The 16,615-nt window shown below is 33.6% G+C and overlaps 1 protein-coding gene across 3 annotated transcripts in view; it reads right to left on the reverse strand.

Moving 5' to 3' along the window:
- RALGAPA1 (Ral GTPase activating protein catalytic subunit alpha 1) overlaps nucleotides 1-16,615 on the reverse strand; it is a 253,647-nt gene that overhangs the window by 205,953 nt on the left and 31,079 nt on the right. For all 3 annotated transcript variants that reach the window (XM_073895099.1, XM_073895100.1, XM_025870163.2), the window contains exons 2-4: nucleotides 10,547-10,657; nucleotides 9,730-9,779; nucleotides 5,139-5,196 (exon numbers count right to left, since the gene is read on the reverse strand). In XM_073895099.1, the coding sequence (XP_073751200.1) occupies nucleotides 5,139-5,196; nucleotides 9,730-9,779; nucleotides 10,547-10,657 (219 nt within the window). The remainder of the gene's footprint in view (nucleotides 1-5,138; nucleotides 5,197-9,729; nucleotides 9,780-10,546; nucleotides 10,658-16,615) is intronic.

Here is a 16,615-nt window from a genome sequence, read left to right on the forward strand (position 1 = left end):
TCTTGGGACTAGAAGGGCATATAGTCACCTTTTCAACACATGTTCTATTGGAATTAAACATGATTTAGTCTACTGAAACAAACCTTAATCCCAAAATTGCATTTACTACAACATTATCTCTGTATATCTCTTACTTAAGACTAAGAATATAATTAAATACTTTCTGCACCACTAATACAAATAAAAACCACTGCAGGAAATTTCCATTTAGTTAACCACATGACCTTCTATAATTCGAATATTTCCTAACAAACATTTTCATTGTACTTTCTTTTTCAGAATATTCAAAGCCATCTTTAATATTCCTCTATAATTTATACAGTTTTTTAACTCTATAATAAAATACTGAAATTACATTAACAAACATCCAGGGACCTGCTATTTGGTCTAAACAAATCTAAACACAGTCCCATGTTTCCTATAATTTCAAAATTTCATTTATTTACCTTATTTTTGATGTTTTATCTAACAAGTATCATTGAAGCCTCCTTTGAAACCATGTCAAATCATTCCCCTTCCTTTCCCAGAAAAAAATATTATCCAGATTTGTGGTGTTATTTCCGAAATATTTTTATATTAGGATTATTTATAAATTAATAAAATATTTAGAATTGGTTAATACATTTAAAACCTTATGTCAGTAACAAGAATTTCTTCCATAGCTATTTGTTCTAATCCTATTTTTTTATTCTTTCTAATAATATCAAGATTACACACACACACAGATCAAGCCTGGATTTTATTTGGTTAAGTTTCATTTGTCATACAAAAATAAGCTTTAATATTTCAAATAAAACTGTGTTGATTTATCTGCAATTCTCTACCTAATGAACAAATTCAATTTCTCAAAACAATACTAGGTAAAGCCCAGTCTTTTATCAGCTCCCCTAAAAAAATCTATGCATGCTAAATGCACTGTGGTATCGTGGACTGGATTCTGGAACAGAAAAAGAACATAAACAGAATACTAAATCTGATTAAGTCTGAAGTTTAATTGTTAAAAAAAAAAAAACCTTACATTTATATATGATATACAAAACAAGCCTTCCTGTAAGTTACTTTTCTTTCTTTTTTTTTTCTTTGAGAGAGTGCATGTGCAAGAAAGCGGTGCAGGGGGCTGGGGTTGCTGCTGAATCTTAACTAAGCTCCATGCTCAGCGCAGAGCCCCACTTGGGGCTCAAGCTCACAACCCTGAGATCATGACCTGAGCCGAAATCAAGAGTCAGACGCCCAACTGACTGAGCCATCCAAGGGCCCTACCTAAGTAACTTTCCACAACCAACATTAGCTTCTGAAATTTATCTATAGTGATCTATACTGCTCTAATTAATTCACTTTAACTGCTGTATACAATTCCATTCCATACTATTACTCTTATTTACGTTAGGACATTTGGTTTGTTTTCAAATTTTTGCTATTCCCAGGAATACTATAATAAAGGTTCTTGTCATAGCTATAAAAATAGCTAACACCATACATAATTGTGAAAGAGTAACTGCTTTCTCCCCCACATCAGGAATGATACAAGAGTGTCTGCTCTCACCACTTTCATTCAACACTATACTAGAGAAAGAAAAAGAAAGAAAGAAAGAAAGAAAGAAAGAAAGAAAGAAAGAAAGAAAAAGAAAAAAAAGAAAAAGAGAAAGAAAAGAAATTAAAGGTATCAGATTGGAAATAAAAAAGTAAAACTATCGGGGTGCCTGGGTGGCTCAGTCATTAAGCGTCTGCCTTCGGCTCAGGTTATGATCCCAGGGTCCTGGGATCGAGCCCCGCAACAGGCTCCCTGCTCAGTGGGAAGCCTGCTTCTCTCTCTCCCACTCCCCCTGCTTGTGTTCCTGCTCTCGCTATCTCTCTCTGTCAAATAAATAAAATCTTTAAAAAAAAAAAAGTAAAACTATCTTAAATTGCAGTTGACATGTTCCTATATGTAGAAAACTGAAAGGAATCTACAATAAAACAAACAGAATAAGTGAGGTATAATTAACTAGAAACAATATAAATGCCCATGAATTGGTGAGTAGATAAAATATGATATAGCCATATCATAGTACTCTATACAGCAATAAAAAGGAATAATACGTTATAATATGGAAAACAAACAAAAAAATTATGCTAAGTGAAAGAAGCCAAATGCAAACTACTATAAATTATATGATTTTATTTATATGAAATGTCAAAAAAAAAAGACATTTATTGAGCACAGAAAGCAGACTGTGGTGGTGGGAAAGGCACTAACTGTAAATGGCTTGAAGGAATACTTCAGGGTGAGGCAATGTTCTAAAACTAGACAGTGGTGACTCTAAAGATTTATTGAAAATCACTAAATTATTTACTTAAATAGGTGAATTTTACCTATATAAATTATAATTCAAATAAAGCTACTTTTAGGGGCACCTGGGTGGCTGAGTCATTAAGCATCTGCCTTCGGCTCAGGTCATGATCCCAGGGTCCTGGGATCGAGCCCCGCATCGGGCTCCCTGCTCGGCGGGAAGCCTGTTTCTCCCTCTCCCACTCCCCCTGCTTGTGTTCCCTCTCTCGCTGTCTCTCTCCGTCAAATAAATAATTTTAAAAAATTCTTTAAAAAAAAAGCTACTTTTAAAAAATCAACTGGAGGGGCGCCTGGGTGGCTCAGTTGGTTAAGCGACTGCCTTCGGCTCAGGTCATGATCCTGGAGTCCCAGGATCGAGTCCCGCATCAAGCTCTCTGCTCAGCAGGGAGTCTGCTTCTCCCTCTGCCCCTCCCCCCTCATGTGCTCGCTCTCTCTCTCTCTCTCTCTCTCTCTCTTTCTCTCTCATTCTCTCTCTCAAATAAATAAATAAAAAATCTTAAAAAAAATCAACTAGATTCATTGATTTAGTTTCCTTTATATATAAGACAAAAATGAAAGAAAAGTCTTAGGATTTTTCTGGATGACAAAGTAAAATGACCTCTTATGTGTCTTCTAAAAGTTAGACATTTATTGGATTATTATTAATCATGACAAGTAGAGAGCCTAAAGCTCTTTTGAAGATTTAAGGCTACATTCCTTAGAAAATACAATAAACTTTTGAAGTTCAGATGTCTCAAAAAAAACTTTCTTCATAAACAACCTTCAAAGACATTTTTATGATTATGAAACCCAAAATAGGATTTCACTATTTTATTGAGTACCTTATCAAGTGCTTATTACTAATTCATATCTCTTCTCTGATATAAAGCCTATTCAAATATTTTGCCAATTTAAAAATATGTCTTATCATCTTATTATCAAGTTGTAAGAATTGTTTATATATAATTGGTATGTTATATTTAGTCTCAAACTTTATCCAAAAAGTTCATTCTAAAAGACTTTACTACTATTTAGGATTTTGTCTTTTTTAGCTCCTGCATCAATATCCTTCCTAGATGTCCAGAGTTCCTTTTGTTTCTGGAATTAACTGGGAAGGCTTATCACTAAATTATATACTTAAATACAAGAATTTTGCCTATATAAATTATAATTCAATATAGCTACTCTTAGGGGCACCTGGGTGGCTCAGTTGGTTAAGCGTCTGCCTTCGGTGCAGGTCATGGATCCCAGGATCCTGGGATCGAGCCCCACATTGGGCTCCCTGCTCCATGGGAAGCCTGCTTCTCCCTCTCCTACTCCCCCTGCTTGTGTTCCCTCTCTTGCTATCTCTGTCAAATAAATAAAACTTACAAAAGTTTTTGAAAACTTATAGTTTCAAAGCCCCACAAGAGACTTTTCTCTTTTTTTAAGACAAAACACATTTTACTCATCTAACCATCAGTTAACAGACACTGGGTAATTTGTGAAAAATGGTGCTATGAACATTAGAGTATACATTTCTATGCAGACATATGTTTTCCTTTCTCTTGGGTATGGTATATCTGGGCATGGAATTGCTGGGCCATAGAGGAGCTCTATGTTTAATATTTTGAGGAACTGCCAGACTGGTTCTCAAAGCAGCTGTGGCATTTTACATTCCCATCAACAGTGTTCGAGGGTTCCAATTTCTCCACAGCCTCACCAATGCTTGTTATTTTTGGCTTATAGTCATCCTAGTAGATGTGAAGTGGTATCTCCTTAAGAGTTGTGATCTGCATTTCCCTACTGACTAACGATGTTGCACATCTCTTCATGTACTTATTGGTCATTTGTATATCTTGGAGAAATGTCTATTCAAATCCTTTGCCCATTTATAAACTATGTCCAAAAAGATTTCACTTGCTATAATGGATTAAAAAATGTGGGGCCTAAGTAAAATCTATGACTTTTGTTTTTAAAAGAAATGAATACACGTTTTACAAATGAATATAAGGCCTATAACATTCTAGTTCAACAATGTAGACAGGGTGGCCATCCACATATTTCCCAAGAGAAGGGTCACGAGAATCATTAGCAATCAAAACTGCCACCATTGAGACACCCAAACCAAAGCCAACAATGCTTACCTACAGACTCCTTTCTAAACACAGAGGGGAAAATGTCTGAGAACAAGAGCTCAAGAGCCCTGTGGTGATATCGTTATTGTTACAAGACCAGACTCCAAACTGGCAAGCACCTTGGCTTAGTTCCTGGGAACAGAAAGTCTATGCTCTCCTCCCTACTTAGTCTCTGACAGTAATCCACAGCAGGGGTTTTTTTGCCCTTTTTCCTTTTTGGTTTCATTCCATGATCTGGAAAGCTCTCCTCTGGACCTTCAAGCAAGAAGGTTAACTCTAGTTCCCCTCACTATTTTCTGTGGAGCAAACTGCCGGCTGACACTGCTTGCTTTCAAATCTGGAGCCCAAGTATTCACTCTACTTGGCACTTTACATTTCTCTTCCATTTCTGAATCTGAGATGTTTATTTTGATGCTGAGCCTTTTATTTTGTTTATTTTGATGCTGAGCCTTTTATTTTTTTGGTTTTTTAGTTTTATCATTACTAAAGTAAAGGAACAGACAGATTAAAGAAATTTAATATGCCATTTTGACTGGAAATCCTTCATCTACATTTTTATCTCATACTCCCATTTAGTCCTGTATTCTTTATATTGTTTTTACTAAAACATAAACTAGAAATTCATTTCAAATAATGACTAACTTACACACTACAGAGCATTTTCATATATTACCATGTATGTCAAATGTGAAATACATGTTTAAATCACTTACCAATACTATGAAACTGCCATCGCTGATGAATTCTCTCTGGAAGAAGTTGTAAAATTTTCTAAAAATCAGTATGAATAAAACAAAGAATGAAAAGCAAGTAATGAGTCCACATTCTATGCAATGTGAAAAATTAAACAAAGAGCTTATAATAAGCCTTTAACAGTTTCTTATGTAAAAGATAGCATCACAAACACAAAACAGTATTTGAGTTAATCTGACAGTACTTCCACTATTTCAGCACTGGCACAGTGATCAATATTTGAAAACACCAAAAACAAAACCCAACAAGATATACTAATGAAGACTTGGAACAAGACATTAATGAAATTTATCTTTTACAATGATGTGAAAAGTAAGTATATTCCTCTTTATGGATTAAATAACGAACTCTAGGGGCACCTGGGTGGCTCAGTCGTTAAGCGTCTGCCTTCCATTCAGGTCATGATCCCAGGGTCCTGGGATCGAGCCCCACATCGGGCTCCCTGCTCGGCGGGAAGCCTGCTTCTCCCTCTCCCACTCCCCCTGCTTGTGTTCCCTCTCTCACTGTGTCTCTCTCTGTCAAATAAATAAATAAAATCTTAAATAAATAAATAAATAACAAACTCTAGCATATTTCAAAATGATCATTTACTGTTCCTAGAATTTCCATATTGTGGATATTACTGATAAGTTCTGAATTCTTTCAGATACTACTATTTGTGTGACATTTTGTCTCACTTTGAGTAGTTCTTCCTCCTGTTTTGATATAAGTAGGGAAAATATTTTGATTTCACAAAAATCACATCAAATATTTGTACTGATTTGATTCATGTGAACCCAAAGGTACTTATATTTACAATGGCTATAGGTATAAGAACAATATTTAAAAATACAGGATCCTTACAGTTAAACTAATAAAGGTTTCCAATAACTGGAAGTAAACACTTTTTACATATAACACTTTCAAAATTTTACCTTTCATTCCCTTTACAAATTTGTACCGTGTGAATTATTCTAGTTCAACAGCTGCCTTCCTATGCTACTGAACTATGCTCCCAGTACTCACCCACTTGCCGAATGAGTTTTGTGTGTGAGTTTGTTGTTACTGCTCTCTTACTTTATCGCTATACTTCAGAAATGCCATGAACCAAAGTGTTCACAAGGGCCAAACACTAGATACTTTTATATATAATGGTATATCTCAATCCTCAGAACCATCCTAAAGAGAAAGTTTATTAATCTCATTTAAAAAATGAGAAAATGGGTTAAGTAATGTGCTTAAATTAGAAAGTGGAAGAACTGATTCCAATCTTGATAGGCTTAATTCCAAAATGTGTACTTTTATATTATTCTGCCCCAAAAGATAGTATGCATGTTTTACACCTATCTTCCACTTGATATGATCTTATTAGTCCATCTCATACAAGAGAATGATGAAGAAATTTTACATGAATTAAACAAACTTCTTTACCATTGCCCTCCTCAAAGTTCTCTAGCCAACAATTGTATAATTGTATTTATTTTGGTGTGGCAAGAGATAAAATCATAAGTTGAAAAGATAAGTTTGTAAACTACTCAGAAACATTCCTAAATTATGACTATTATACTTCAGATTTAACCTCTTATAAAATGTAAATAAACATGTCTTTATTTTTATGTGGTTACTATAAAGATGAAAAAAATGTGTAGTCTTAACAGAAGAAAACAGATTATAAATCCTGCATCATATTAACACTACATAATGATGCCTTTTATTCTAAAAACAGGAAGTCAGTTAATTTATAAATTTCTTTATTTTTAAGAATCATCATTAGTCTCTAAAGGTAGAGGTCAGGCAGATATTACTGTCCCCTTTGTAAGTAAAAAAACATCAGCACAAAGGTTAAATATTTCTTCCAAAAGATGAAAGCCCTGTATCTAACACCTTTTTAGTCTAAGAAAATTCAGTCATTCATTAAAGACAAACAACTGATCAGTATATATTACATAAAGGAAAATAAACACTATTTTTTAACAGAAGGAAGGTCCTGAAAGATCTTCCATTAACTAATCAATCCACCTCAGTTTCCTGGACATAGGGCAAGCATGAATGTCTGAAGGAACACTTTCCAGAAATTATTATCTTGCCTTCTCTGCGGATACCTTTTTTTTTTTTAACTTATTTTTCAATCTTATTTCCTTCTCTTGCCTAATTTCCCTGGCTAGCTAGAACCAAGTGCAATATTCAATAGAAATGGCAAGACTGGATACCCTTGTTTTGTTCCTAATCTTAAGAAAGAGGCACTCAGGGGCGCCTGGGTGGCTCAGTCTTTAAGGGTCTGCCTTCGGCTCAGGTCATGATCCCGGAGTCCTGGGATCGAGCCCCGCATCAGGCTTCCTGCTCGGTGGGAAGCCTGCTTCTCCCTCTCCCACTCCCCCTGCTTGTGTTCCCTCTCTCGCTGTGTCTCTCTCTGTCAAAAAAATGAATAAAATCTTAAAAAAAAAAAAAAAAAAAAAGAGACACTCAGTATCCAGTACTAGGTATGGTCTTGAATGTGTATTTTTAAAGATGTCCTACAACAAACTGATGATGTTTCCTTTTATTCCCATTTTGTTAGGTGTTTTATCATGAAAAAGTACTGGATTTTGCCAAATGCTTTTTCTTTGTCTACTGATAATAACATGCATTTTTTTTTGTCTTTTATTATGATACACTAGTTGGTTAATTTTTAGATGTTAAATTTTGTATTTAGTAGATAAATCCCACTTCGTGATGTTGTATAATCCTTTTAATCCTTTTTATATGTATCTTGGTTTGGTTTACTTTTTTTTTTTTAGGATTTTTGTGTGTCAATACTCATGAAAATATTTTATTATAATTCTCTTTCCTTGTTTTTGTCTGGTTTTGATTGGGTAATACTGGCCTCATTGAATGAACTGTGAAATATCATCTTTTTTTAATTAAAGAATTTGTGAAGAACTGGTATTTTTCTTTAAATGTCTGGTTAAAATTCACTAGTGAAGTCACCTGGGTCTGGGCTTTTCTTGGTGGGATTTTATTTAAATACTAATTCAGTTTTTCACTAGTTCTAACTCCTTCAGGTTTTCTATTTCTTTTTAAATCTCACTGCTTTCTGACTTTATAGAAACGTTTCCATTTTATGTATCAAATTTGTTGGCATACAGTTGGTCATAGGATTTTCTTACAATTTCTATAAAGTTGGTAGTGATATTCCTTTTTAATTCCTGAATTTAGTAATTTTAATTCTTCATTCTTTTTACTTAGTAAGGTAACTATTATTAGTTTTCTTGATCTTTTTCAATGAACTGATTTTTAGTTCTGTTGGTTCTCTCCATTTTTTAAATCTTTCTTCCATTTATTTCTGCTATAATCTTTATTATTTCTTTTTATCTGCTTGCTTTAGGTTTAATTTGCTCCTTTTTCTAGTTTCTTAAGGTGGAAGCTTAGGTAATTGATGGGATATAATTCTTCCTTTTATCATATAGTTTATAACTATAAATTTTCCTCTGAGTGCTTGGTTAGCTGAATTCCCTAAGTTTTGGTATGTCATATCTTTCTGTGAGCCATTGATTATTTGGGGGTGTGTTCATTAATTTCCACATATTTATGAATTTATAAAATTTCCTTGTTATTGATTTCCTCATTTAATTTCATATTAGAGAACATAATTTGAATGAGTTCTGCTGATACTTTCATTCTTTCTCAAAACATCTATGTTTTAACATTCCCCTTGTAAATAGTTCATGCAAACACCTGAAGAGATAAACATAAGCCAATTCCTCAGGGACAATGATTACTGAAAATAAACAGCACAATAGGTACCAACGCTAGTTACTTCCATCTAGAACTCTTAAAAAAACAAAAACAAAAACCATTCTTTTTTTTTTAACTGTGACTAAAATCAACAGCTAAATCAATACCTAAGAGAGATATCAGATTGTTCAAATTCTTCTAAACCATATCAAAGTACCCAAAGTATAAAACAGTGAATTATCTTTAATTACCAAAGACAAAATAGCTCAATGTTGAGACATGGATTTCCAAATTCTTTACTGTCTTTCAAGTCACAGGATCTAATCCTGGCTTTCTCCAGATCTCTGAATTCTTGCTAAAGATCAGAATACTCCTATCATTGCTTGATTTGAAAGACAGAATGAAGAGGCAAGGAGTTATTTTAAAAGTGAGAGGACCCTAATTTTTATCAGTACGCCAAAAACAAAATATAAATTTTAGTAGAGCATCAAATGTTGCTACTTCCTTCTGTTTATTTAACAATAAAGACTTGTCCCAACCCAATCCAAAATAATACAGAAAAATAATTTATAAAACACTTAACTATTTTATAGTATTACCAATCTTGTGGTGTCAAGTGTATAAAACATAATTCTACTTCTACCTAAAAACAACACATGTATCTCAAAAAATAATTAAGAATTAAGTCAGATATATTTTTAGGTCAAAAAATGTGATTCAGTTCTTAGAAAGCACAGCAAATTCAGTCTTTTGATATATGCTATTTTATAGTTTCAATATATTCCTTTGTATATATTGTATATATTTCCCTCCAAGAATTATTTTGGAGGGAAAAAAAGTTGATTGGCAGATACTTACCTCAAAAATAAAAAGTATAGCATCCAATTCCTCCCTCTGAGACTTGTGACCTAAAACATTTTTACAGAAAAATATTTTAATTATTACCATTTTGTCCTCACTGTTACCATTTAAAAAGCTTAAAATATTTCAAGCACTAAAGTATTTTCTCAGGGATTTTTTAATAAAATGTTTAAAGCATATTCTGTTTAATGTATAGACAATATTGTAGCATCTCTATGCTTTTCAACAATTAAATTTAGATTCTACATATTTATATCTAAAAACAAATAACATACTGTGGAAGGGTGCCTGGGTGGCTCAGTCAGTTAAGTGTCTGCCTTGGGCTCAGGTCATGATCTCAGAGTCCTGGGATCAAGTTCTGCCTGGGGCTCCCTGGTCAGTGGGGAGTATGTTTTTCCCTCTCCTTCTGCCCCTTCCCCCACCCATGTGCATGTGCACGCGCTCTCTCTAATAAATAAATAAAATCTTTTTTAAAAAAACAAAAAAATATACTGGGGAGAACTTAGAATAAATTCTGAAAATGAAAATATGAGAATGACTGCTCAAACTTCACAGGCATCTAAAGGCAGAGCAAAGAAAGTGAGGAAACAGGTCAATAAATGTGACCAGGTAAAAAGCAAATCTTCCAAGCCTTCTCAAAAGAATGAAGACAGTATTACTAATCCATGCTTTGAAAGGGTATCTAAAAGATGTTTCACAAAAAAAAAGCGAAATAACATTAAAATTCCAATGTCCAAGAGTCTATTTTTAAGTGGATACTTATGACAATTGTTTGAAACATCAACATAAACCAGGACCAATTATAACATCTTACCTTTCTGTTTAAGACTAGCTTCAATAGTCACAAAATTCTCAAAGAACACGTAATATATATGTGAAAAATGTTGGTCAAAAAACTGTTTAAGATCAATAGACTCTGCATTCTCTGAAAAGGAAACAAAAAGTTTTTAGTGACTACATATATGTTAAATCATGTTAAGCAAATAGTCATAGTGGCGAGTTTCCTTCAAAAAAGTCAAAGAACTGCCCCTAAAATTTTATCCTATTAAATATTTGAGATATGCATTTATTTATATCCTTGTTATCACAACTTTAGTTTTTAAAAATTTTAGTTTTAATTTTAAAAACAGGTTGAAGGGCACCTGGGTGGCTGAGTCAGGTAAGTGTCTGCCTTCACTGAGGTCCTGATCTCAGGGTCCTCATCCTGGGATCCAGCTCCTGCGTCCCTCTCCCTCTGCATGCACCCCCCCCCCGACTTGTGTGCTCTCTCTCTCTCAAATAAATAAAATCTTAAAAAACAAAAACAAAAACAGGTTAAATCAGGTTATCATAATCTTTGTTTCCTAAAAAAAAAAACCAAAACAATGTCTCAGAGATTTATTCAAAATTTATTTTGAGGGCGCCTGGGTGGCTCAGTTGGTTAAGTGTCTGCCTTCGGCTCAGGTCATGATCCCGGAGTCCTGGGATTGAGCCCCATGTTGGGCTCCCTGCTCAGCGGGAAGCCTGCTTCTCCCTCTGACCCTCTCCCCTCTCATGCTGTTTCTCTCTCTCTCTCTCTCCCTCAAATAAACAAAATCTTAAAAAAATTTTTTTATTTTGAATATTTAACCAAACCAAAGAAAGAAGTCAAGTTTTAGTTTCAACTCACAGCTATGCTTCTCTCAACTTATCCCCAAGACAGTTTAAAAACAGTATTCCTAAGAGTAATTATATATCTTATCTAAAACACATTTATTCAGTAAATAGGTACATAATAAGAAACTTTATAAATAGGCACTTAGGTATTACAAAGCTCAAATACAGATAATATTGCTTTAAAGGAATTGTCACTATAGTCCAGGGCACACAAAATCAAACATATAGCTGTATGCACATTAGAAAGTGTTAGGTACTGAAAGTGAAGTTACAAAGTATAATGGCAACTTAGAAACACAAAATTACTTTCAAAACTAAAAGAGGGGGGAAAGTAGGAAAGCTTAACAGAGGATTTATTATTTGAAAAGATTTTTAAGGAAAGAAAGGACTTTGAACATGAAGTGGTGGAGGGCATTCTAGGCATAAGCAAAGACAAAAAGGTGAGGAAACTATGAAACATGACAGGATACAGAAAAAATAATTCATTTTAGTTAGAGCCTAAAACATTTTGATAAAAATAAAATTGAAAAAATAGCCTTGAAATATGTTGTAAAATGTCTTGAATGCAAAGTAAAGGAGACAAATTATTATTCAAAGCAAGATGCAGACGTGTATATATATATTATGCATTTTGTTGTTTGGTTTATTTTCAGGGAGACTGAGAAGGTTGAAGAAAAAGGGGAATAGAGAATTTTTATTTTTAATAAATATTTCCTATTATTCAACTTTGTTTGCAAAAAGCACCTACTTCTGGGGCGCCTGGGATGCTCAGTCGATTAAGTAAGTGTCTGCCTTCAGCTCAGGTCATGATCCCGGGGTCCTGGGATCGAGCCCTACATCAGGCTCCCTGCTCAGTGGGGAGCCTGCTTCTCCTTCTCCCTCTGCCACTCCCCCTGCTCATGCTCTCTCTCTCTCTCTCTCTCAAATAAAATCTTTAAAAAAATTTAAAAAGCACATATTTCTTTTATAATGAAAAATAAATTTGTAAAAGGCACTGGAAAAAAAAGATTTTTGAAGCTGGGAGTGAGATGAGAATAAACTACTAATTGTTATGAAACTCAAAGGTAAATATCAGTTAATTTCTTGAAATGCTCTAAGGCTCAATAGAAGATTTCAGAATAAAGTTAAATAGTGAACAACATATAGATAGCCCTTTAAACTCTCTTTCATGTACTATCTTACCCTGTGAATAATCATAATGATTTTTTAGTGATATCTTGTCCATGGAATTTTCCAAGACTGTTTCCCCTTTGCTCCACCCTCTCAAAGGAAGGGATGGATGTCCTCTCCTCTTTATTCCCCTGGATTCTCTACATTTCTATCTTACGGAAATAACTGTTTCACATGGTTTTTTGTCTTCTTTCCAGGACTAGTCTATAGCTTTTTTAGAATATAAGCTGTGTCTATCTTAGTATTCCCAAAACCTAACACAGTGCTCAGCCCATATGTACTCAAATACGTTTTACTACTGATAAAACAAGTTATTTTAACTTTATTAGATTCATTTATTAGCTTGCAAATTTTTATACTAGAAAAGACTGCATAACCTCCTGACAGGTAAAACATTGCTTCATCTAGACTGGAATTAGAACACCCAGATTCTACTCCTATCAGTAACACTACCTGTGTGACTTTTCACAGAACTAGAAAAACATAATGGCTAACATAAACTGAATGTTTCCTATATGTTAGACACTCTTGTAAGTGATTTACAGGACTGAATTCCTATAATTCTCACAATGACACTATGAAATAAGTACTATTATTATCCCTATTTTATAGATGAGGGAACAGGCACAGAGAGTTTAAGTAATTCCACTAGTAAAAAGCAGAGACAGGGATTTAAACAATACAGCCTGGATCCACTGCCCATGCTCTTAACCTTATGTTATTCAGCCTCCAGTGTAATAGGAATAGAACACTAGTAATTTATTATCTGCCATAGGAAGATATAAAGTCATCAAATACTAAACATATTTTATAGACTTTCAAAAAAAAACATATACAACTGAGAAAAACAGGAAAAGTATTCTATTTTTCCCCCACACAGTAGTTTAGAGTAACAAAGACTATGAAATTAGAATAAGTAGGCTACTATAATTAGCTCTACATTTCCTGAAGTTAATGTTTCAAACGCAACTAATGTTCCAGAGGAAAGAAAATGAAAGAATAACAAAGCAAAACAAAAAAAATCAAAACAAAGCAAAAGCAAACATGAATCAACTCCAGATTTTATGACCTAATTTAGGAGCCAAGACAGTCTCTTGATTTCCTTTTCACACAGCATGTTAGGAAAGCCTGGTAACTACATATTTGCTAAAAAGATACTGAATCAAAATTAGACTAATTTCCTTTTGACTCCCTATCTATTTATAATGAACTAGTCAGCAAATAAAAACTCTTCTACAAAATATTTTTTTTATCACCAGTTCACTAAATTTATAGTGGGGGAAAGCAGGGTAGGAAATAACCAAAACAAAAAAACAAGGAAGAGGTTAAAAACACAAATGGATAAATTACAAATCATACACTATTAGGCTGGATAAATTATAAATAATACACGATTAGGCTCCCAAAAAAGGGGGAGGGGACATATGGGAAGGGAAAATAAATTGAGAAATGGGAGGAAGAGAAAAAAGGACAAAGGGAGGAAACTGAGAAGTTGGAGCACAGAACTGAAGCTATTACTCAAAAGTAAGACAGAGAATAAGAACAAGATGGAAAATATAAAGATAAGGATAACAGACTACCTAAGAAGTTCCAGGAAGAAAATGTACAATATTCAAAAAAATAATATCTATGAACTATCTACAATCTTCAGACTAAAAATGGCATATTGAGTCTCAAGCAGGATAAATACAAATCTACACATGGACACATCCTAACACCAAAAACAAAATGGAAATATTAAAACAACAAAAATTACCTATACAAGAGTATCAAAACTAACAGCAGACTTCTCATCAGCCCAATAGAAGCAGGAAGACAATGCAACTTTATATTGAAACTAAGGAAAAATAATAGACAACCTAAAGTTCTATACTCAGCTAAAGTACTGTTCAGTAACATGAACATGAAAATGAAGAAAAGGCATTTTCTAACATCCTTAGAGTTTAAAACTCGAAAAACCTCACTCAAACTCAAAAAAAAATAAGAGATTTCTGAAAGAGGAGAAATACTCATATAGAAGTGAAAAAAGCAAAACAGAGCAAAAAACTGGAAAATGTATGGGTAAATCTAAATGAATACTGACTGTTTAAAAAAAAGAAAAACTAAAAAAAAAAAAAAAAGAAAAACTAGTAACACAAAAGGTTACTAACCAGGAGGAAGTAAAATAATAGGCAATAATGTCAAAGATGAAACAAATGCTAGAAAGAATATTTTAAGATCTTCGTTGAAAGGATGATAGAAATACTGATCAATTCTGACTTTAATATTAGTATACTAGTGAAATTTTTTGAGTTACCACTAAAAGAGTAATAACAGAATGCAAAACTTTGAACCACTGGAAGAGGGAAATATAGAAAAGTTTATGCTGGGCGCCTGGGTGGCTCAGATGGTTAAGCGTCTGTCTTCGGCTCAGGTCATGATCCCAGGGTCCTGGGATCGAGTCCCGCATCAGGCTCCCTGCTCCTTGGGAGCCTGCTTCTCCCTCTGCTTCTCTCTCTCTCTCTCTCTACCCCCCTCTCTCTCCTCCTCTCTCATGAATAAATAAATAAAATCTTTAAAAAAAAAAAAGAAAAGTTTATGCTAACAGAAATGAGTAAAGAAAAGCACCCCAATAAAGATGAATGAGGTGATAAAAATAAATATAAACACACAGTATTTACAAAAAAAAAGTTAATGAATTAAATGCTTCAAATAAGAGATAGTTGTAATCACACTGCATTTTAAGACACCCACAAATACTACGGTATTTACTAAGAACAAAAATTTTAACCCAAAATGATTAAAGGAATGAAATATATCACTTAGATACTAACCAAAAATACCAATGTTGATTCCTTGATAAAAGTCAAAGCAAATATTAAGGCAAGAATTACTACAATTAAAGAAGGTCAATGTATTTTGATAAAAGGTTGTATTTACCAGGAAGCTTTAATTCCACATTTGCATGAAAAGTTTCAAAATATAAAAAGCAAAGACCAACAAATTTCTAAGGAGAAACAAACTCACTAATTGTGTGGTAGATTTTATACATCTGTTTCCTATTTAATAGAGACAAGACTAGTAAGTCCACAGAAGATTTGAACAACACACTTAGTATTAACTAATAAAACTCTACTAAATAAAACTCTAAATCCAACAGAGAATAAATCCTTTCATGCAAAAGTGGTATATTTACAAAACTAAATAAGGACACAAACAGAAAAATTACCAAGAGTCACATACCACAAACTATGCCTTCTGACGGAAAGGAAATAAATAAAGCATGAATAACGAAAGCTAACTCCAATATTAAAGGAGGAGTGTAACAGAAAGGAACAAAGATAAACGTCCCAGGCATTCACACAGGCCAAAAAGAGTGCCTATTCCCACAAACTAGATTAGAAAGACTCATATTTCATAGAGCAATTTACCCTAGACTGAAGAACATTACTTAAAGCCCCCCAAAATATCAGAAAAGCAAGATACACAAGGATCAAACTGCTTCCGGTAAGTGAATCCCAGAACAGGAAAAGACCTCAAGGAAATTCATAGGTATACAAAATATCCAGGACCCAAAAAGGTAAAATTCACAATGTCTTATATATAATTGATGATTACCAGGCATGCAAAGCAGGAAAACCTAATTCATAATGAAGAGAGCAATCATTGTCAGATTTAAACTACATTTTAACACAGGTGCGAAAATGAGCAGAAAAGGGCATTAAAATAGTTGCTCTAACTGTATTCCATATATCGAAAAAGTTGAGAATGAAAGACATAAAAAAAGAAACATCCAAACCAAACTTCTATAAGTAAAAACTACAGTGTAGATGGTGTAAACTAGACTAGCTTGGAATTAAGCCATAGCAATAGAAACTACACAAAAGAAACACAACAGAAAAATGATAATCAAAAAAACTGAAAAGCACATTAATGAACAGCTTCAAGTGGCCTAATAATATGAATAATTGAAAACTCCAAGGAGGAGGAGCAGAAAAATATTTGGAGAATAAATGGCTGAAAATCTTCAAGCTTGATGCAAATCACAAATCCACATATGCATGAAGCTCAAAAAACTCCAAAAACAAGAAAAATTCAC

This window comes from Callorhinus ursinus, unplaced genomic scaffold (genome assembly GCF_003265705.2).
Source record: "Callorhinus ursinus isolate GAN/ISIS: 27379988/994484 unplaced genomic scaffold, GSC_fseal_2.0 scaffold8, whole genome shotgun sequence".
Lineage (NCBI taxonomy): Eukaryota > Metazoa > Chordata > Mammalia > Carnivora > Otariidae > Callorhinus > Callorhinus ursinus.